Source organism: Macrotis lagotis, chromosome 1 (genome assembly GCF_037893015.1).
Source record: "Macrotis lagotis isolate mMagLag1 chromosome 1, bilby.v1.9.chrom.fasta, whole genome shotgun sequence".
In the NCBI taxonomy this organism is placed as follows: domain Eukaryota; kingdom Metazoa; phylum Chordata; class Mammalia; order Peramelemorphia; family Peramelidae; genus Macrotis; species Macrotis lagotis.
In genome coordinates this window covers 895,757,565-895,781,145 of record NC_133658.1, presented here as the reverse complement: position 1 = coordinate 895,781,145, position 23,581 = coordinate 895,757,565, and the positions used below count along the sequence as shown (strand labels likewise).

General features: G+C 41.5%; 1 protein-coding gene across 1 annotated transcript in view; it reads left to right on the top strand.

Annotated features, from left to right (window-relative positions):
* The window catches only part of PLCH2 (phospholipase C eta 2), a 350,828-nt gene that overhangs the window by 281,006 nt on the left and 46,241 nt on the right, over positions 1-23,581 (top strand). Inside the window, exons 8-11 of the mRNA XM_074218687.1 lie at positions 204-407; positions 1,626-1,746; positions 11,140-11,314; positions 18,150-18,257. Coding sequence (XP_074074788.1) covers positions 204-407; positions 1,626-1,746; positions 11,140-11,314; positions 18,150-18,257 — 608 coding nt within the window. The remainder of the gene's footprint in view (positions 1-203; positions 408-1,625; positions 1,747-11,139; positions 11,315-18,149; positions 18,258-23,581) is intronic.

Here is a 23,581-nt window from a genome sequence, read left to right as displayed (position 1 = left end):
TTATCTAAAGATATACATGATAACAACATCTACATTTCATCTATATTTATGAGAATCAAATGAGATAGTCTATGTCAAATAGAAATACTAGTTATAATTGTTATTAACTTTTTCACTCCCCCTCCCACTTTTGCGATGTTATATGTAATATTCTTGCTGTGTCACTGGTAAATCTGAGTTCTTGTCCATCTCATCCCTCCCAGGTTTTACTAACTACACCAGAAGTCCAGAAGGAGACATTTTCAACCCCAAGCACTACCAAGTAAACCAGGACATGACCTACCCACTAAGCTACTACTTTATCACCTCTTCCCATAATACCTACCTCATTGGGGACCAGCTCATGTCCCAGTCTCGGGTAGACATGTACTCATGGGTCCTACAGGCCGGCTGCCGCTGTGTGGAAGGTGAGACTGGTCTATAATCATAGGTTCCCATCATGCCCCTGATCTGAGGAATTACTTGGCTGAGATCTCCTGGTCCTTTCAGAGAACTAAGAGACTGTTCTACAAATCCGAGTCCATTTCTAGCCTTGCCACTAATAGCTTTGGCCAAATAGATTTTCCTTGGCTGATTGTAATAATGTTAAATAATTTTGGTCCTGGCCTTTTAGGGATGTTGAGGGTCAGTTGAGAAAATGAATAAGAAAGATCTTTTCTAAGTGAAAATCTCTATTCTGACATGAATGAGGGTGCATATTCTGGAAGAAGGTATGGAATATATTTCCCATTTCTATTTCATAGCCCCATCCTACTTTCAGCCTTCCTTTTTTCACTCAAGGGCATCATTTTACCTGGATCTTAAAGATGATACTATAAAGCTAAGCAAGGGTCTTAGTAAATATAGATTTAGTTTGCCCTGATTTGAAGTCTCATATGGCCAGGGGGTCACTGAAGGTCCAGAAGCACAGTCCTGTGCTTTAGGCAAAAGTGTCCATCTATGAGTGACCCTGCCACCTGAGCCACTCACTGGCTAAGGATTGTTCTCATGCTGAGAACTTCCTGTCCAACCCACCAGGCACAAGTGCCTACTATGTACTAAGTCCTCTGCTAGGCTGTGTCCAGACAGAAATGGAAAACGAACAATTCTTCACCTCTAGGAGTTTACATTTTAATGGAAGAAACAAGACAGATGACCAGATTGATGTAGTCAGTTCATTGCAATGGGATGTTTTCTCAGTTTACTTTCTTGAGATCCTGGGGTTTCCTTTCAAGACTCAAGTGCTGCTTTATACATGAAGTTTTCTAGTTTTCCCAACTACTAGAACTCTCCAAATGACATTCCATTCCCTTTAAATACATTTCCCATTTCCTTTTCTGTATGCATGTTGTCTCTTCTCTTAGAATATAAGCATCTGGAGGGCAAGAATTCATTTTCTCTTACATCACTAATACTTAGCCCAGTGTACTTATAGGGGAGAGAGAGAGAGAGAGAGAGAGAGAGAGAGAGAGAGAGAGAGAGAGAGAGAGAGAGAGAGAGAGAGAATAATCTGATTGGACCAGAGCATGAAGGAGAGAGTGGGGAGAGAGGAGTAGAGAGGAGTAGGACAAAAAAGCTTTTGAAACTGGGGTTGTCGAGGACTTTGTGGCATTCATCAGCTGATCTTGACCTTTGCTTCTCCTCAGTGGACTGTTGGGATGGACCAGATGGAGAGCCCATCGTGCATCATGGTTATACCTTGACCTCCAAGATCCTCTTTAAAGATGTCATTGAGACGATCAACAAATACGCCTTCATCAAGAATGAGTGAGTGAAAAAAAAAGAATGAAGAATGAGAGAGTGGCAGCCTCTGGAGCCCTTGAGGGTCCCAGATTCCATTGGGTCTATTCCTCTATCTAGACAAAATACAACTGGGTTCTGATTTCAACTCTGAAGAGTTGAAGTGTGAATAAATATGAATAAATGTGAATAATTCACAGTTCTAATAAGAAGTATGAATTTGGGTCAGTTCCTCTCTGGACTTCTGTGTTTTCATCTAAAAATGAGAGAATTGGAACATATTTTCTAGCCTTACATATATTTTTACAGATCCCTGAAGTGAATGAAATCATGGTCAGTATTGATTGGCACAGTATCTAGGAATAAATATAAGCCTTTGTTCCTCCTCTTTGGTCCAGACCCCATCTGGAATATTGGGTTTAGCCCTGGATACCTACCATATTTCAGGAAGGATATTTAGTAATCTGGAGAATAGACTGAGAAAGAAACCAGGATGGTGATTTCTTGAGCTTATGCCACATTAAGCCTAGAGATGTTAACCTGAAGAAAAGAAAGTTTTAGAGGAAGTAAGAACATGACAGCTGTCTTTAAATCTTTGAATGGCTATGACAGAGTAGGGATTGGTCTTTTTCTTCTTAGTCTTAGTGGGCAGAGCCAAGATCAACTAGATAGAGACTGTAGAAAAGTAGATTTAGGTATGATATAAAAAAATAAACAAAACAAAGCAAAAACCTTCCTAACAATTAGCATTGTCCCAATGTGGGCTGTCATGAAAAGTGATGGGTAACCCTTCCTAGGAGATCGCTGAGAAGAAGCTGGAGAATCGATGGTCCGGTATGTTGTAGCTGGGATATATGACTAAGATGGCTTGTTTGAGATGGCCACTGAGATCCTTCTGCCTCTCAAATTTTGTCATTCTGTAGGGCTAATAGGTATTAATAGCTGCATAGGATTGGACTGTTTGGATTGAGACTAGATCGATATCTAAACTGTTAGAACAGAAATGTTATTCTGGTTAGACTGCATCATAAAATATGACATCTAGAAATCCTTCCCATTGGGTCCATGGAGATGAGAACACTGCCCCTCCCCCAAAACAAACACACATATACACACACTGACCATACTGCTACCCCTCATCCCCGCAACCCCACTCACCATAACCAGGTCTTAATAAACTCCTTTCTCATTATCTCTTAGTCCATTCTTAGGCCTCATGCCCAATTCTCTCCTTTTGGCAGAAATCCAGGGCCCACTCCTCTGAAATCACTTTTGCAAGCAGCTCATGTGTCCTATTTTCCCTTGCACCTCCTCACTAAAGTCCTCATCTTCTTTGAAGCTTCTCTACATTCTCTTGAACAGAGATCCCCTCTAGAACAGAGGAATGCGTATGGTCAGAGCTGTGGTTTGAGAAAAGTTAACATGGCGTACAGTGGGCAAGCTGGATCACCCAGACGCCCAAGAACATCTTCTCCAATCCTCACATTCTATGATTCTGAAGGGGAATCAAGAATTAGTGACTTATTGATGAGGAAGAGGAGAAATATATGCCTGTATGTGGGGGGAAATATGTGGGAATCTGGGTGTATATCCATGCCCACCTGTTTGAGTGTGTGTTTCTATCTGCCTGTGTCTGAGGTTCAGTGGGCAAACAACCTCCCACCTACATGTAAAAATCCCATTTATTATGGTTCCCATATTAATTACTCTAAGGAGACACACAGTCTTCAGGCCTGCATTGCCATCACTCAGCATGGTTGCAAGACACCATTAAAAAATCCAATTTAGTTTCTCAAAATAGACTGTCTATTATGACTTTTGCATTCGAGTCTTCTCGAATGAAGGCTCTCAGTCTTGGAAGGAAGTGTTAATTGTACCAGGAAGGAAAAAAAGGAGCAAGATTAATTTGAGAATTAAAAATAGAGTGACACCTTCATAAATTGGTGGGCCCAGGCTCTGAATGAGGCGTGATTTAATCAGAGAGATAGGCATCTTCCACTTGGGCTGGTGGCTTAGTAATTCCTAGAGTGAAGAAATGAGGCTCTGAGTCTGACAAACAAGTGCAATAGGAGAGCCCACGAGTGAATTCAGCAAACATTTATTAAGCACCTACTATGTGCCAGAGGACATAGTGATATTATTTTTGAGCTTCTTCAACAATGAAGGACAAGAACCAACTAAATAAGATTGTTCCAGATACTGTGCTATGTGATGAGGTCGCAAAGAAAAGAAACAAAGAGGGTCTCTCTGCCCTGGAGAGCTCTGATTCTACTGGGAGAGATTACATGTAAATAACCTGGTTGGAAATATTTGGAGCTAAAATGGGAAGTGATACCAGAGGGAGGGAACTGTCAGTGAGGGACAGGTGGGAGAAGGGTGGAAAAGATATTATGAAAAAGATGAGATTTAAGCTGAGCTCTTTAGTGACTTTTTCCCTAGCTTGGTGCCACCAACTTAATTATACCCTGGAAGTTCCTTAAACTGAGTTGTGAAGGAAGTGAGGGAAATCAGAAGGTAAAGATGACAGGGAGGAAGGCATTCCAGAAATGGTGGATGGGCACTGAATCAGGAGAAAGGGTGTTATGTTCAAGAAACAACAAAGAGACCAGTGTCTCTAGAACTTTGTGTGATGGGGTAGGGATTCACTCAAATGTGAACTATTCCCTATCTACAAGGAGGCAACAAGGTGGAACACTGGAGTCAGAAAGTCCTGAATTCAAATCCAACCTCATGTGTTTATTAGTACTGAAATGCCCCCAGATAGCTTCAGGAGAAAGTGAGGCTGGTCTTTGCATAGTTCTGCCTCCCTTAAATCCAATTTACTTGCATATCATGACATAACCTCCCCAATGTCACAGTCTTCTTCAAGAATGAAGGACAAGCAACAATAAGAAATTTGGGTTATTCACTCAATTTCTGTTTGCCTCAGTTTCATTAACTGCAAAATGGAGATAATAATACCTAACTCCTAGGGATGTTATGAAAATCAAGTGAAATAATGATGTTTTTCCTTTATTCTTGAACAAGACTATAACATCAAGGAGGTGATGCCATGACAAACAAATGAATTGAATTTGAGTGAGGGAGTGCTGTGCTAAGTCACCAACCTCACCTTCTCCTCTAGAGTCATCATGGTTCAGTGACCAGATATGAATCCAGGACTGGAGATGGCCCTGGATGTGAGATAATCAGGATTAAGTGACTTGCCTAAGGTCACCCAGCTAGTAAGTGCAAAGTGTCTGAGGTTTAATTTGAACTCAGGTCCTCCTGACTCCAAGGTCAATGCTCTATCCACTGCGCCACCTAGTTGCCCTATCAAGCAAGATAAAATTAGATAACAATAAAGCAATACATAAATGTTAGCTAGTATTCTATTAATGACAATATTCTTAATAGGTAGCTATTAAATGTTATTATTCTATCAAGGAATGCCACACTAACCCAAAATAGATACAAAGAAAATATAGGATAATTTCAGGGAGAAGGGACTAGAGACTGGGGGATCAGGAAAGATGCTTGAGGTGAGCTTTGAGAAAAATGAGCAATTTTAAGCATGGAAGATGAGGAGAGAGAATATTCCAAGCAAGGATGACCTGAGTAAGCCATGAAGTGAAGTGTTTGGAGAACAACAGGAAGCCAGTGTTACTGTATCAAAGGGAATGTGAAAGGGAATCAGGTGTAAGAAGAACTAGAAAGGTAGGAGGAGGCAGGTTAAAAAGAAATCTGAGGAGGGGGCAGAACAGGTTAAAAAGAAATCTGAGGAGGGGGTGGAGTCAAGATGGTGACAAGAGAGGATCGTGTTTTAGGCGCTCTCTCATAAAACTTACAAACTAAGGACTCTAACAAAATTTTTGAGAGACAGAACCCACAGAGGGACCCAGTGAGGCAGTTCTCCTACTCAAGGTAACCTGGAAAAGAGCAGAAAGGCTCTGCTCCCCAGGATCGGAGGGGCGGCCTGTCAGAGAGGTGGCCCGCCAGAGGGAAAGAACTTCAGACTCCCAGAGGCAGCCCCAGGGTACTGGGAGCCGCAGCTCACAGAAGTGGGGGGAATTTCCTGACCTATGTCCCAGGGAGCACCAGACACAACTTGGGGTACCAGCAGGGCTCCTCTGCCAGAGCGAGCATGTGAAGCCCAGACCTCAGGGCACACAGCATGCAGCCTGGCCAAGGCAGTCCAGATCCAGGAAACAGAAGCAGGCAGAGCCAGTAAGCAGGAGCCCCCAGAGCATGAGCCCATTGAACATAGGGAGGGGAGTGAAGAGAGAGACTGCAGAGCTCTGTCTTCTGTCCCTGGAACAGGACTCTGGAGTTCTGACCACATTCAGATCCTGATCACAGTCTAGGTCCCCCCAATAGAACAGCAGGGTCCCCCCATTTCAGTCCCATAGCAAAGGGGGGTGCTTATGGTCATTCACAGACCAGGAGGGAGGACAGAGCCTCACACACTGAGATCCTTGTGGGAGTGTCCCAAAAGCTCAGGAAGCACCCCCAAAATAGGCTTAGGCTGGGAAAATGAACAAGCAGAGAAACAAGAGGAACACCATTGAGAAATATTTTGCCTGTGAGCACAAGAAGGATCAAAACATTCAGTATGAAGATGAGGAAACACAAGCTCCTGCATCTAAAGACTCCAAGAAAAACAGAAATTGGGCTCAGGCTATGACAGAGCTCAAAAAAGACTTTGAAAAACAAATGAGGGAGTTAGAAGAAAAACTGAGAAAAGAAATGAGACAGATGCAGGAAAAACATGAAAATGAAGTCAGCAGCTTAGTCAAGGAAATCAAAAAAAAATGGTGAAGAAAATAACATGCTAAAAACCAGCTTAGGTCAAATTTATAAAACAGTTCAAAAAGTTGAAGAGAAGAATGCTTTAAAAAGCAGAATGGGCCAGATGGAAAGAAAAAGAGATAAGAAAGCTCTCTGAGGAAAACAAATCCTTGAGACAAAGAAAAGAACTCAGGGAGATTGCTGAATTTATGAGAAATTAGGACTCAATACTTTAAAACCAAAAGAATGAAAAATTAGAAGAAAATGTGAAACATCTCATTGAAAAAACAACTGATATGGAAAACAGACTTAGGAAAGATAATTTAAAAATTATTGGAATATCTGAAAGTCATGATCAGGAAAAGAGCCTTGACATCAGTTTCAAAGAATTTACTACAGGAAAATTGCCCTGATATCCTAGAAGCAGAGGGCAAAATAGAAATGGAGAGAATCCACTGATCCCCCTGAGAAAGAGATCCCCAAAAACCATCCCCCAGTAATATTATAGCCAAGTTCCAGAACTCCCAAGTCAAAGAGAAAATATTACAAGCAGCCAGAAGGACACAATTGAAATACAGTGGAGCTGCAATCAGGATCTCACAGGACTTAGCAGCAACTACATTAAAAGCTCATAGGGCTTGGAATATAATATACGGGAAGGCAAAAGAGCTTAGAATGCAACTGAGAATCAACTACCCAGCAAAACTGAATGTCCTCTTCCAGGGAAAAAGATGGACTTTCAATGAACCAGGGGAATTTCAAATGTTCCTGTTGGACTGGCCAGAGCTGAACAGAAGGTTTGATCTTCAGATACAGGACTCAGGTGAAGCATAGAGATTGGAGGAGAAGAGGAAAATATGAGGGACTTAATGATGATGAACTGCATGTATTAGTGTATAGAAAAATGACACTGATAATACTCATATGGACCTTCTCAATTACCAGAGCAGGTAGAAGGAGATTCTATAGATGAAGCACAGGAGAAAGCTGAATTTGAAGATAAAATATGGTGTAAAATGGAGTCAATAGAAAAAAGGGAAATGTAATGAGAGAAAGAAAAAGGAGAGGGAGAATAGGCCAAGATATTTCATATAATAAGATTTTTCTTTATTCCAATGAGCTATTGCAATGATATGGAAGGGCGAAGGCAAGGGGGAATGAGGGAATCTTTGCTCTCATCAGAGGTGGTTAGGAGAGGAAACAGCATATATACTCAATGGGCTATAGTCATCTGGAGTAAGAAGGAGCCAGGGGGACAGGGGGAAGGGGTGGGGATGTGAATGAAGGAGAGGATGGACCATGGTGGGAGAGTGGTCAGATATAACACATTTTCTTTTTTACTTCTTGCAAGGGGCTGGGATTAGATGGCTTGTCTGGGACCATAGGGCCAGGTGGATGCTGGGGGCTCAGGGCCTCTTGGCCCCAGGGCCAGGGATCTGTCTGCTGCACCACTCAGCTACCCCCCAGCAGAGTCAGAGTGAAAGGAGAGAGAAAATATAGTACATGGTAGTGGAGAAGTACAAAAGGAAGGAGTTGCGATCAGCAATGGCAATGGTGGAAAAATATGGAAGTAACTTTTGTGATGGACTTATCATAAAGAATGTGATCGACCTGCAACAGAGTTGTTGGTGTTGGAACAAAGATTGAAGCACATTTTTTGTTATTATTATTATTTTTAGGGGGGGTGCAGGGCAAATGGAGCTGGGTGGCCTGCCTGGGGCCACATAGCAGGGTGATTGTTGGTTGTCTGAGGCTGGATTTGGACCCGGGTGCTCCTGGCTCAAGGGCCAGTGCTCTGTCCACCACACAACCACCCCTACTATTATTACTATTTTATTTTATTTTGGATCTCTTTTTTTTCTTTGTTTGGTTCTTTTCAGGGCAGTGGGGTTGGGGTGGCTTGCATGTCATACAGCTGGGTGATTGTTGGGTGTACAGGACTGGATATGGGCTCGGGTGCTCCTGGCTCCAGGGCTGGTGCTCCATCCACTGCACCACCTGGCCATACCTACAATTATTACTATTATTTTTTATTTTAATTTTAATTTTTTTCTCTTCCCTTTACTTTATCGCTCATGTGGGTCTATATTTTTGGGGGGGAAAGGGGGTATTATGTTTACTCTTAAACAAGAATATTTTATTAATGTATAAAAAACATTATTTGTACAAAATGAGAATAAATAAATATTAAATTTTAAAAAATTACAAAAAAAGGAAAAAAAAAGAAATCTGAGTGCCAAACAGAACACTTTCTGTTTGATCCTGCAGGTGATAGAGAGTCACTGGAATTTATTGAGTAAAGAAGGTGCTATGATCAGACCTGTAGTTGAGGAAAACCACTTTGGTGGTTGAATGAGGATGGATTGGAATAAGGAAAGAACAGAGGCAGGCAGACCCCCCCCCACCCCCCCCCCCCCCCCCCCCACCCCCGCAGCTATTCTAATAGTCCAGGTGGAAGGACTTAACCAATATAAGGGCAATGTCAGAGGAGTAGAGGGGACATTTTCTTTTTTTTTTTTAATTTATAGGGCAATGGGGTTAAGTGACTTACCTAATCAAGTCTTTGAGAAAAAATTTGAATACAGGTCCTCCTGACTTCAAGGATGATGCTCTATTTACTATGCAAAAGGGGGCATTTTCTTCAGGTTTTTTTTTTTGACTAGACAATGGGGTTAAGTGACTTGCCCAATATCACACAGCTAGGTAATTAGTAAATGTCTGAGGTTGGATTTGAACTCAGGCCCCCCCCTGACTCCAGGGCTAGTGCCCTATCTTCTGCACCACCTAGCTGCCCCCAAATGGGGACATTTTCAGATATATTTATTGTTCAATCAGTTATTTTCAATCTTGTCTGACTCTTCATGGCCACATTTAGGGTTTTCTTGGCAAGAATTTTGGAATGGTTTGCCATTTGTTTCTTCAGCTCATTTTATAGATGAGAAAAAGTGAGGCAGCTGAATTAAGTGACTTGCCCAGGATCACCCAACTAATCAATGTCTGAGGTCAGATTCGAACTCAGGAAAATGAATCTTCCTGACTCCAAACTACTCAATTCATTGGTGGTGAGAGATGCTGCAAGGGTACACATAACAAAAATAGAGAAGCCAGGAAGAAGAGAGAGGGGAAAATAATGAATTTTGGACGTGTTGAGATTAAGATATACATGGACTATCCAGTTCATAAGGACCAATAGATAATTAGAGATTTGAAGCTAGAAGTCAGGAGAGAGGTTAAGGCTCTGGATAGGTAGATTTGAGAGCCACCATCATAAAGACAGTTGCATCCATAGGAGCAAAAGAGATAATCTAGTGAAGTAACATAAAAGGAGAAGAGAAAAGGGTCTAATATAGAATGGAGGTGGGGAAAGGGTGGCATTCTTCATTAATGGGCATTTGTGGTTGAGGCAGATCCAACAAAGGAGATAGAGAAGGAATGGTCAGACAGTAGGAGAGCCGGGAGAGGTGGGGGAGGAGGGGCTGGAAAGCCTAAAGAGGTAGGGGTATCAATGTCTAAGGCTACAGACAGTAAGGACTGAAAAAAGGCTAACAGACATAGCATGTAGTCATCGTCTGGGGGAATAAAGGGAGTTTAATGTCTTTATGTGGACTTGACTGGGGGAGCCATAGGTAAATGCTTAATAAGAGCTGATGAGATGGCAATGGACTGGAAGAATTTTTAAGGTGCTTAAAGTGTGATGCAATTCATTGCTATTATAATAATGTCTACATAATAATGTGATTACAATAATACATTCAGCTATGAGACCATGAATTGTAATAGCAATAATAGCTGACATTTCCATAGAGTTTCAAGGTCTATAGAGTGCTTCCCACACATCATCTCATTTGAGCCTGGGAGGCAGGGGCTGTTTTTACCCTCATTTTACAAATGAGGTAACTGAGGAACCAATAGAAGTGTTTGCCCCAGGATCCCACAGCCACTAAGAGCTGAAACAGGTATCCCTGCCACTCTCACCTGCCTGCACATGGAAGATGCTTAATAAACTCTTTTTAGTTGATTGATTGTAGTTTGGAGGCTCTCATTTTCTTTCTGGCTTGTCTATCTTCCTGTTCATTCTGCTTTTCTCTTCCTGTTTTTCCTTCCTCCCTTTCTTATCCCTTCTTCTCTTTTCCTCTCTGTCTCTTCCTCTCTCCCTTCCTCTTTCTGTGCTCTCCTTTCCCTCTTTCATCCTCTGTTTCTTCCTCTACTTTTCCCCTCTCATCTTTTCCTCTTCCTTCCCTTTCTTTCCACCTTTTCCCTATCTCCCTCTCTCTCTTCCTCCTCCCTTTTTTCCTTCTCTCTCTCCCTTCCTCCTTCTCTCTTCTCCTCTTTGTCCTTTCTCTCTTTCCCTCCTTCCCTTTCTCCTCTTCCTCCTTTCCCTCTCAATCCCCTTCTGCTTCCCTTCCTTCCCTCTCCCTCTCCCTCTCCCTCTCTCAAACATATACATTTTCTGAAAAGCCTATAGTTGTTGCTAGAACCTCATCTGTCCAGATTACTTCTAGAGTCCCATGGCCCTCCTTTTGTCTCAGTTTCCTCACAAAGGCATTTTTCTCTCCCCTGTCCTTGTGTGGCAAGGACCTAGTGGCTTTTCCTAATTCTTGAAGATTTCAACTTCTCTTCTAAGATGCTCTTCTCCCTCTCTCTTCCTCCCAGATACCCAGTGATCCTATCCATCGAGAACCACTGCAGTGTCCTTCAGCAGAAAAAGATGGCACAGTACCTGATTGACATCTTAGGGGACAAATTGGACTTGTCGACAGTGAGCAGTGAGGAAGACTCGACCACTCTGCCATCTCCTGAGAAGCTGAAAGGCAAGATCTTAGTGAAGGTAAAGTCTCTGTTTGTCCTGGATATCCTGGGCTTGTGACCCAGTGCCTGGGGGCCTGGGGGAAGAGCAAGGGTTCTTCCTAGACATTAACTTGTCTAAAAACAATCTGATGTTTTTAACAAACCACAGACTCAATAGTTGTGGAAGTCATAAGCAAAAAAAAAAATCTAAAAAGATTAAAAGATTATCTCATAAAATTAATCTATAAAATTAATAATCTTAATAGAGACAGGCATACCTTACAGCAAAAAAGATGACAGATTTTCTGTATTTCATGAAAGATTTCAAATTTGTAAACATGAGTGATTGAAAGGATAGTGGACTCATGCCAGAAGGAAAAGAATTCAAAATAAGGATGAGCCTTTGGAGAAAAGTTAATGAGTTTTTAACTTGGCTTTCTTGATGTTGAGATATCAAGGGGGTCTAAGGAGAGATGTCCAGAAAATGGTTAGTAATATAAGGCTGGAGCTCAAGAGAGGGATAGGAAAGTTAAGTGACAGATGAATAAAGTCCTAGGGATGGTGTCAGGAAGTCTGAGTTTGAATCTTGTCTCAGATCCTAACTACCTGTGTGACTTTGTGTGAGTCTTTGAATCTCTTTCAGCCTCAGTTTCCACATTTATAAAATGAAAGGACTGGGTTAGATGGTTTCTAAGAAATTTTCCAATTCTAAATCTAAGTTCCAAGATAACCTATATCAAGCTTACATTTCAGGGAGAGAGGGGAGGAGGGGAGCAGAGAAAAATTTGTAGCTCAAATTTTTTTTTAAGAAATTTTAAAAAATGTCTTCACATGTAATGGGTGAAAAAAATAAAACACCATTAAAAGTAAATCTACATTTGGAGTGGCTAGGTGGCATAGTGGATAAAGCACTGGCCCTGGAGTCAGGAGTACCTGGGTTCAAATCCAGTCTCAGACACTTAATAATTACCTAGCTGTGTGGCCTTGGGCAAGCCACTTAACCCCATTTGCCTTGCAACCCCCCCCTAAAATAAATAAATAAATGAATGAATAAATAAATAAATAAATCTATATTCCTATGATTTTTTAGTCAGGGCTAGAAAAGTTGGACATCATAGAGGGAAAAGAGGTTTGGCCCCCAGACTCATATGTCCCCCTTTTAGCTTTTCATGCAAGTTGGAACTGGGGTGTGCTAGTAAATGCTTAATAACCAGCTCTCTGGAAATATTGGGCACTTTTTAATATGCATTATTCACATTTTCTCCATCACTTTTAAAGTCCTGGACAATCAACAAAACAATACATTTTGATTTGGAGTACTTGCTGATTTCTGGGATGTGAATGTTCACACTGAAAACTTAGCAAAGAAAGAAAACTTAGCCCCTCAGGAACTGATATGATTTGACTCCAGCACACCCCTGGGCTGGGAGAATGACAGAAGGAGGATTTATACTGTCAGAGGCAGTGTGATCTTGTAGAAAATGCCTGATCCAGAACTCCAGATACCTCCTTGAGAGAAGGAAGGGATATTGTAAGTTATCTAATTTAATCCCCCTCATTTTGACAGATGAGGAAGCTGAGGAACACAGATATCATAGAATAAATAATAGTCTCTTAGCCCTAGAGTTGGAAGTTTTTCAAAGGCCCTTAAATCTATCCCACTTCCCATTTTTATTGTTCAGTTGTTTCAGTCGTGTCTGACTCTCAAAGATACCATTTGGGATTTTCCAGGCAAAGGTACTGGACTGGTTCATCATTTCCTTCTCCAGCTCATTTTACAGATGAGGAAACTGAGGCAGACAGATGTGAAGTAACTTGCCTAGGTCACACAGTTGCTATCTGAGGCAGGGTTTGAATTCAGGTCCTCCTGACTCTAGGGCCAGTAGTCCTTCCACTAAGCCATCTAGCTGTCCCACTTCCTATTTTACAGATGAGAAAAATTCAGTCCTAAAGAGATGAAATAAATAATTCCCATAGAAAATAGCAAAGTTAGTCATCAAACACAGGTCCGTTGTTGCTAAATCCTAATGCTCTTTCCAAGATTTCAGTTCTGTGAAAGGGAAGTTATCTCAACAATCAGAAGCCAACCATGGAATGGACTCCCTTAGAGGAATGACTTCCCCAACACTAGAAAACCTCTAGGTTAAAATGATGACTTTGTAGAGAATATTGCCTAGAAGACTCCTCCCAAAATAAGGGTTGAACTTTGGTATCCTTCCCCAGTACAAGATTTGATGTTGATGCTTCTGGTTCTGCCAATGTGATGTTGACTAAGTAATTTAACCTGGACCACCCTGAATTTCAGTTTCAATTGTAAAATGAGGAGATTGGACTAGATCATCTCTGAGGAGCCTTATAGCCAAGTAATTATATGGAATTGTACAACTGAAACTGAAAGGGACCTTAGAAGTGACCTGGATTAAGTCCCTCATTTAAAGATTAACAAATTGAGAATCAGTGGTTAAGAAATTTCCCAGGGTGGCTAGGTGGTGCAGTGGATAGAGCACCGGCCCTGGAATTAGGAGTACCTGAGTTCAAATCCAGCCTCAGACACTTAATAATTACCTAGCTGTGTGACCTTGGGCAAGCCACTTAACCCCATTTGCCTTACAAAAAGAAAAGAAAAGAAATTTCCCCAGGGTCACACAGATAAGAAAGTACTGTAAATGGGATTTGAATCCAGGTCCAAATCTATTGCTATTCCCATAATTACTATGGGTCTAGAGTACTAAATTATTATTTTGGAGGTGGTTTTTTTTGCAAGGCAATGAGGTTAAGTAACTTGCCCAAGGTCACACAGTTAGGTAATTATTAAGTGTCTGAGGTCAGATTTGAACTCAGGTCCTCCTGATTTCAGGGCTGGTGTTCTATTACCTGTATCACCCAGCTTCTCCCTAGAGTACTAAACTTTTTATCTTTCACATTCAATAGTAATAAAAGCTAATAAATAATAACAGCTAATATTTATATAAGTCTGACAGTGATACAGCACCATGCTAACATAATCACTTACGTCTTATTTGATCCTCACAACAAACACTGAGAGATAGGTATTTTATTATTATCCCCATTTTACAGAGGAGGAAACTGAGACAGACTAGTGATGCCCAAGGTCATACAGCTAAGTGTCTAAGACGTGATTTGAACCCAGGTCTTCCTGACTCTAGACCCTGTACTTAATCCATGATTACATTTAGTGCTTCCAAAGGAAAATAACAGACAATTTTTTAGGCAGTTACTGTATGATAGAGATTGTTCTCAAAGAAACCCGGACAACTTCTCAGAAAAAAATAGCAGCCTCAGAAGTAACAAGTTACCATGGAAACAGTGCTAGAAATGGGGTCAAAGAACCTGGGTTTGAATTCCAGCTTTGCTTAGGGGACCCTGCCAAGTCTCTTCAGTTGCTCAATAAACATGAATTGATAACTATGTGCTAGCCATTGTGCTAAGGGACAAAAAGAGTCACAAGATAGATCTATCCTGGAGGAGCTTCCAATCTAATCAAACTAATCTGTCCCTTAGTTTCCATAACCGTAAAACCAGATAACATCCCTGTGGGTTTGTCTGTCCCTAAGGAAGTGTCCATTTCCTGGAAAAGTCACTTAGCCACTGATTTTGGCAGATCTTACCTTTGAATTGAACCTTCTTCTCTGCCTCTGACCCTAGCCTAGGAAGGGTTTTGGAGTTTTGTCCTGAAGGCAGGGTGTAGGTTGCCACACTCTCTTATTCTCCATAAACAGGGAAAGGATTGAGGACCATCACTGGATGGCCAGCCATCCAAAGCCTTTCCTTGGAAGATATTGGAGGCAAACCTGCCAGTCCCATAAAGAAGGAACCGATTTATAGCTCAGCCCTGGATGAGTTCCTTCCACCTTCCTGATAGCAGGAAGACCCTGACACCAGGAGCAGGGAAAGGCTGAGTCTACCACCTGTTGCTAATAATCCATAGCCTTGTGGGAGTCACTGGAGAGATTTTACAAGAGTTCATAGATGAAAAAAGATCCTTGGTTCTCAGTGGATTACAAGTTCAATTTAGAGCATAGATTTAGACTAGGAAGGGACCTTAGTAATGAACTCATCCATCCCCTTATTTTACAAATGAGGAAACGGAAGACCCCCAAAAGAGGGGAAAAGACTGGATCATCAAAAGGAAGTGGCAATCAATCAGCAAGCTGTTGTTAAATGTCTACTATGTGCTAGACACTGAGCTAAGAGCTGGAGAGATAGAAAGGCAAAAATAGGATCCTGCTCATATATTAATGTATGCTGCTGTAGATCGACCACTGGGGTTAGAATCAGGAAGACTCATCCAATTCAAATCTCCACCTTAGAAGCTTTCTAGCTTCATGGCCCTGGACCAGTCACTTCACCCAAATAACCTCAGTTTTCTCATCTGTAAAATAAGCTAGAGAAGGAAAAGAAAAATCATTCTAGGATCAAGAAAACCCCAAATGGGATCATGAAGAGTCAGATATGACTGAAAACAATGACTGAACAACAATGTATGTGTGTGTGTGTGTGTGTGTGTGTGTGTGTGTATATGTGTGTATATATATTATATATATATTTCTCTCTCTCCTTCCCTCCCTCCCCCTTCCCCTCTCCCTCCCCTCCCCCTCCCCCTCGCCTCTTTCTTTTCTCTCTCCTCTCTTCTCTCTGTCTCATATATGAATATACATGCATATATATGTTTTGTGCATATTTGTATTTTATACACACACACACACACACACACACACACACACACACACTGTATATACATTGCAAGTAGAGAGGAAACACTGTCCATGGGAAAGGTCTCTTGATGAAGATGAGATTAGAATTGAATCGTGAAGGAGACTAGAGAAACCAGGAGATGGGAGCAAGGAGGGAGGGCATTTTGGCCATGAGAACTAGACACACAAAGCATGGATATGGGAGATGAAACATCGTATATGAGGAATAATAAAGAGACCCGTGTCACTGGATTATAGGGCACCTGGGAAGGAGTAAGGCATGAGGAAATTGGAAGGGAAGGAAGAGTCCAGGTTATAAAAGGGGTTTAAATGCCAAAGAACCTTTTATATTTTATCCTGGAGGCAACAGAGAATCACTGGAGTTTAAGCTGGGACAGTGACAGAATATGATCTATGCTTTGAGAGCATCTCTTTGACCACTCATTAGAGGGTGAATTGGTGGGTGAAGAGACTTGAGGCAGAGAGATGAAGCAGCAAGCTATTGCAATAGCGATGAAGGTCAGCAACAATATGGTGGCAGTGTCGGAGGAGAGAAGGAGACATACATGAGACATTTATGCTGTGAATATAGAAATGGAAAGATTTGATATCAGATAAGTAGAGTAAGTTTGAAAGAGGAATCAAGAATAACAGCTTGGGCGGCTAGGTGGCGCAGTGGATAGAGCACTGGCCCTGGAGTCAGGAGTACCTGGGTTCAAATCCGGTCTCAGACATTTAATAATGACCTGGCTGTGTGGCCTTGGGCAAGCCACTTAACCCCATTTGCCTTGCAAAAAAAAAAACCTAGAAAAAACAAAGAGAAAAAAAAGAATAACAGCTAGATTGTGAGCCTAGGTGACTGGGAGGATGGTGGTGCTCTCAGTAGAAAAAGAGAAGAGGAAAAGGTTAATAGGGAAAGAGAATGAGTTTGATTTTAAACATGTTGAGCTTGAGATGCCTATAAGACATCCAGTTTGGGATGTCCAAAAGGCAGCTGGTGTACTGGAAAACAGCCTGGTAGAAATTGAGTTTAGATCAACTTATTACAATATATTCTACAATAAATTCAAAATAAATAAGGGACTTTAATATTAAAATGTATGCCCCCCCCACCAAATTATAAGTGAATCAGATCATGATTCAGAGCTTTGGGTAGGAAAAGTATTCTTTGGGAACAGGGGAAATTTATTATTTTGGTTTTTAATTTAATTTTATTTTATTTTCAGCTCCAAATTTTCCCCCTTTTATTTTTCCCTTCCCTTCCTTGAAAAAAAAAAGCAAGAAAAACAAAACTCGTTATGTAGAATCAAGCAAAACAAATCCCCACAGAAGTCATGTCTGAAAATATATGCTTCAATCTGTACTTTTGAATCCTTCACCTCTCTATTAGATGTGGGTGATATATAGCATCTTGAGTTTTCCAGAATTGTGATTAGTTTTTGTTTTATCAGGGTTATAAAATGCATTCTTAATCAAACCAGAAATAGAGACAATTACAAAAAATAAAATAGATCATTTTGATTGCATGAAACTAAAAAGCTTATGCACAGAAGAGAAACAGTGGAATGGGAGATGATCTTGGCATCAGATTTTGCAGATAAAATTTGGTATCCAGGTTATTTAAGGAACTAACAGATAGAGAGAAGACCAAAACCATTCCCTAATAAAGAAATGATCCCAGGATATGAACAAATTTCCCAAAAGAAGTGTCACAAACTGTTAACAATCATAGGAAAGAATGTCCCCAACCCCACTATTAAGAGTACTACAGATCAAGAGATTTTTAGAAGGTCATGCTCTGCAAATTGTCAAAGATAATAAAAGCTGGGGTAGTTATGTTGGAGGGGTTGTGGCAAGATAAGTCCACTAATACATTGTAGATGAATTTGTGAATCAATGCAAGCATTTTTGGAATTATGTGGTCTAGTTGACTAAAATGCCCCTATCCCCAGGGAGGTCAGACAGATAAGAGAAGAACCAGGAGAAAATAGTGTCAGGAAACCCTGGAGGGGAGAAAGAATCCAGAAGAGAGTGTGGCTAGAATGTAGCCAGGGTCATTGACCCCATCCCTTATTCCCCACTTGCTTCGTCCTTCTTTTCTTGGCTTATTTAATCTCATCATCTGATACCCTGGGTTTTTTTTTTCTTTTTGGTCCTCAGGGGAAGAAACTCCCAGCTAACATCAGTGAAGATGCAGAAGAGGGGGACGTATCTGATGAGGACAGCGCTGATGAGATTGATGATGACTGCAAGCTTATGAATGGAGATGTAAGTCTGAGTCCCCCATTCTTGGACTTCAGGTCTTCAGGAAGCTTCCATTCTCATTGGATTCAGGAGGCATGCTAAATTGACAGGAGCTTAGGAGTAACATGTCTAAGGAGACAGCCGGAATAGATGAGCAGGATGGCAGCATCCTCAAGAGATGACATATGGGTCTCCCCCTTGAAGTTCAGAAGTCAGAAAAGGGAGGCTAAAAATAACCCAGAGGGTGGAGGGGGCTTGCCGAGTGGAAGATCTTTTAACCAGCAGGATGGCACAGTTCAAAGGGAAATGTTCTTGTGAAGCCCTGGAAATAGACTTGATGCTGGGGATGAGGAAGAACAAACCAGTCCCAACTACCCCACACACAGTCTGGGCAGCCCAGGTTCATATCTGTGGTGGTCTCCAGTCAGAAAATTCTCCTTCCCCGGCATGCCTTGCTCCAAGGTTTGTCAGAGATTTACAGATGAGGAAACTGAGGGTCAGTGACTTGCCTAAGATTCCATAAGTAGTAAGACAGAATTCCAATCTGGGGACTTCTGACTCCAGTCTAGTCACTCAAGCCATTGATTTTACTGCACTGCTTGTCTGCCCTGGGATGGCCACAGATGCTCTGGAGATCAGCTTACCCACTGGGATTGCCTCAGGATAGGGATCTGCTCAATCCATACATGTAATTCCTGGAGGTCTCTCTTGTTCTTGTATCCTTATACAAAGCATACAAATGCTTAGTGGTTGCTGAGCTTTGAAAGGGCTCATGTATTTATGGAAGCAACTTTAGAAGCTGTCACACTGAGAATAAGTCCTTCAATATATAGATGGGGAAACTAAGACTGGGAGCTTTTAAGTAACTTGTCCAGGTTAGACAGATAATATCTGAGACAGGACTGGAACTCAAGCTTTTCTGACTCCAAATCTAATTCTCTATTGACTACCTCATGCTCCATCTTGAGATTTACTCAGTCTTATTTACTTGCTAATAATTGATAGATCTGAGTTTGAACTCAGCTCCTATAATTCTAGGTCAAGCAAACTTTCCACTATATCATGCTCCTCCCAACCCTTTCCTTCCTTCCTTCCTTCCTTCCTTCCTTCCTTCCTTCCTTCCTTCCTTCCTTCCTTACCTCCTACCTTTTTTCCTTCTTCCCTCCCTCCCTCCCTCCCCTCCTTCCCCTCCTTCTCTTCTTCCTCCATGCTCCATCTTTCCTTCCTTTTTTCCTTCCTTCATGCTTTACTTCCTTCCTCTCTTATCTTCCTCCCTACCTTCTTTCTCCTTCCATTCTCCATTTTCCTCCCTTCCTTCCTTCTTCCCCCACTTCCTTTCTTCCATTTTTCATTCCTTCCTTCCTTTCTCCTTCCCTCCTTCCTTCCCTTTCTCCATCTTTCCTTCCTCCCTCATTCCCTCCCTCTCTCTTTTCTTCACCCTTATCTTCTTTCTTTTCTACTTCTGTGCTTTTCTTTCTTCCTCACCCCCTTCCTTCCTTCCTTCCTTCCTTCCTTCCTTCTTTCTTCCCTTCTCCTCCTCCCCTTTTCCTTTGGAATAGTTTCTCCTGACTTCAAACCCAAATTAGCCTTTCTTACAACTTTTCCCTGTTGCCCTGGTTCCAGGTTAGACAGCATGTAATGCCTGGAGGTCCCTCTTGGGTCTAATAGGATCAATCTAATTCTTCCTCCACTTGTCAGTTCTTGAGTACTTGAATCAAGTAATGACCAGCATCAGTTGAGAGCATTCTAAGAACCAGGCATTGTACTAGAAACAAGGGATACAATCAAAAGGGGAGAAAGAGGAAAAACCAAAGACAGAAAGGGACAGAGGTAGAAAGAGGCATAACGATAGAGACAGAATGGCAGAGACAGAGACAAGAGGTAAAGATACAAAGAGTCAGAGAGAGAAACAAAGAGAGAGGCAGAGACAGAGAGAGAGATACAGAGATAGATACAAAGAGACACAGAGAAAGAGACATAGAGACAGAGAGACAGCGAAAAGAGAAATACAAAGAGTCAAAGAGAGACAGAGAAAGAGAGATAGAGCCAGAGAGACAGAGACAGACAGAAAGAGGCAGAGAGCGAGAGCGAGAGCGAGAGACAGAGAGAGACAGAGACAGAGACAGAGAGAGAAACAATTCCAGCCCTCAGGGAGTTTTGATTCTATTGGAGGAGACTGTGTGTACACACATATCAGTATAGAGAAAACAAAAACAATGTAATTGGGGGTGGGGCAAAGGAAAATGGCTCCATGTAGCATTTGGACTGATGTTTAAAAGAACCCAGGGATTCAAAGAATCAGATGGGGGGAAAGTGTGCACAAGGTGTGCGAGACCGCTTGTGCAAAGACTCAAAGGTGAGAGACCGATGGTCATGTGTGAGGAACAACAAGAGGGCTAGTTTGGGTGGATCATGGAATGCATTAATAATAACAAAGCTAATAATAGCTATCATTTACATAATGCGTTAAGAGTCACTTCACAGGTCAGCTAAGTGGCGCAGTAGATAGAGCACCAGCTCTGGAGTCAGGAGGACCTGAGTTCAAATCCAGCCTCAGACACTTAATAATGACCTAGCTGTGTGGCCTTGGACAAGCCACTTAACCCCATTGCCTTGCAAAAAGTAAAAAAAAACAAAACACAAAAAATGATTCACTTCGTGTTTTCTCATCTGCTTCTTGCAACCATCCTGGAAGTAGGTACTATTATTATTCCAATTTTATAAATGTGGAAACTGAGGCTGAATGAGATTAAGTGATTGGTTCAGGACCCCACAGTTTGTAAATGTCTGAGACAGGATTTAAACTTGCATTTTCCTGGTTCCCAAGACCTACACTCACTTGCCTGTGAAGGGAAGTACAATATCATAAGCCTGGGAGTTCACGTTGAAGCTATGTTGTGAAGGGCTTTGAATGACAAATAGAGGAATTTATTTATTTTTGATCCTCAGAAAACCACTGGCATTTATTGAGTCCGGGAACAACATCAGCTTCAAGAATGTCCTTTTGGCAGCTCTGCAGAGGATGAAAGATGAGAGATGGGAGAGAGCAAAAAACAGCTGTCTTCTCTCCTTCCCTGGGTCTTTCTCCTCTAAGCAGAAGACACCCAGTAGGGATATGGGGTCATCTCAATGTAATTGGGGCCTTTCCCACTTCTGGGAAATAGTACATCAACCTCTCTCCTTAAAGAGAATGGAAGAGTTAAAAAAAATAAAATCAAAAGTAACCCAGCCTAAGAGAATCAGCTGTCTTAAAGGGCTGGGAGTCCATCCTGGTGCCTACCTTTTATAGCCAGTGATTATTACTTGCAATAAAACATCTGTAGGTGCCCAGGTAGCCTGGCCTTCCTTTGCTCACTGGAGTTCTCAAGTGGGGTGTCTCTCATCACTCTATTGTTCCTCTTCTGGATGGCCCAGATGGGGATGGACAGCTTTATGAAAGAGACTGAGAAGGCAAGAGTTTTCTTTATGGTCCTGAGGGAAGAATGACTGCTTAAACCTTTACAGGAAACAGGGAAAACAAATTGTTTGGTTATTTCCGAAGTCATACAGTGCTCTGTGATTAAAGTCTTACAGCTCTGCTCTGAGTCACTATGGATTTTATTATCCCCTGAGGGCCGATGAAATGGGATGGCAATTATAGGGGAAAACTCCCCAGGAATGGGCCTCCTCCCAGTTGTTTCAGAGCTGAAGGAGGATTCTGAATTGGGTTAGGATGGCTCAGTGTGAATTTCTCAAAATTAAAAACCAAGCTGCCTAAGGATGACTTAACTTCTTTTCTTAAAGCTATTGTGAGTTGTGGGTCCCAAGAGAAAGCCTACCTCTGGAAGGGCAAAATGGAGACACAGGAGCTGGGAAGTTGGGTCACAAAGGAAGAGATGAAGCCTGCCCTTCTCTGCCCTGGTCAGATCACATCTGGTTATTTATAGAAGCTGGAGAGTCTCCAGGAGAGGGCAACCAGCCCTCATTCAGTCAGGGGGTCATAGATCATAAGATTATCATCATATCATAGAAGATATATCTGAAATAATAAAAATGATAATAGCTTGCATTTAGGTAACATTTCAAAGTTTGCAAAGCATTTTACAAATATTATTTCATTTTATCTTCCTAACTTATAGACATAAGTGCTATTAATATTCCCCATCTTACAAATGAGGAAACTGAGGAAGAACAAAGTTAAATGACTTGCTCAAGGTCACACAGCTAGTAAGTGCCTGAGACTGGATTTGAACTCAGATATTCCTGGTTCCAGACCCAAACATTCCATTCAATGTGCCATTTAGTTGTCTCTAGAGGGATATGGGAGAGACACGTTAATCTTCAAAAAACAGATTCAAGGTATCCCTGGTACCTTCTCCTCCTCCCTATCCCCCCAACTCTCTGCCATTTAACTATTGGGTTTATAATTAACCTCACCTCCATTCTCTCTTGGAGAATGAAGGAAAAGAACAACAAAGCATCAGTGGAATACATAGTTATGAAAAGGATGCAAGGAGACGTATATTTACTCCTCCTCATCCTTAGGTTTCGGTTTTGGTTTTTTCTGGAAAATAAAGTCAAACCTGCAACTATAACCCAGGAATTTCTCTACTCCTAGACTGTATATGAAGACCGATTTGAAAGAACCCAAGGGAAGTATTATGTTATATCAAAGCAAGTGAAGGGAAATAAATCTTTTACCAATATACCAATCTAGAGTAATGCAGTTTTTCATCAGTAGATCTGATTAAAATAAACTCAAGGGTTGGCAGAATCCATCAGAAGTTGTTCTCATGGACTCAGGTCTGTCTATCCTCCTTCCCTTGGACAAATAATTCTGTTCTAACCAGACTGCATCAGTTAAATCACATGGACTTAGGGACCTTTCCAACTCTGATCTTTCAGACTGCTGAATACTCATCATATCTGTTGATTTTAGCCTCTCCAGATCTCCTAAGAGAACTAAGGCTCTTGTTCAGTTGTTTCTGCTGTATCCAGCTCTCCATTTGGGGTTTTCTTGGCAAAGATATTGCAGTGATTTGTCATTTTCTTCTCCAGCTCATTTTACAGATAAGGAAAATGAGGGCAACAGGGTTAAGTGATTTGTCCGGGGTCCCATGGCTAGTAATTATCTGAGTTCAGATTTGAACTTGGGGAAAATGAATCTTCACTAAGGTGCCATCTTGGTGGTCATAGCCTTTCTGTATTCTGATAAGGTTAAACAATTGATGAATCAATTGGTGACCTGCTCTTGGCTTATCAAGGAAAGTTAAAAGGATCTCCTTCTTTGGAAAGAGATGCCTGGCTTCAATAGTATATGTCTCTAGTATCCAGCTAACTCAATTCAATTCAGTAAGCATTTACAAACT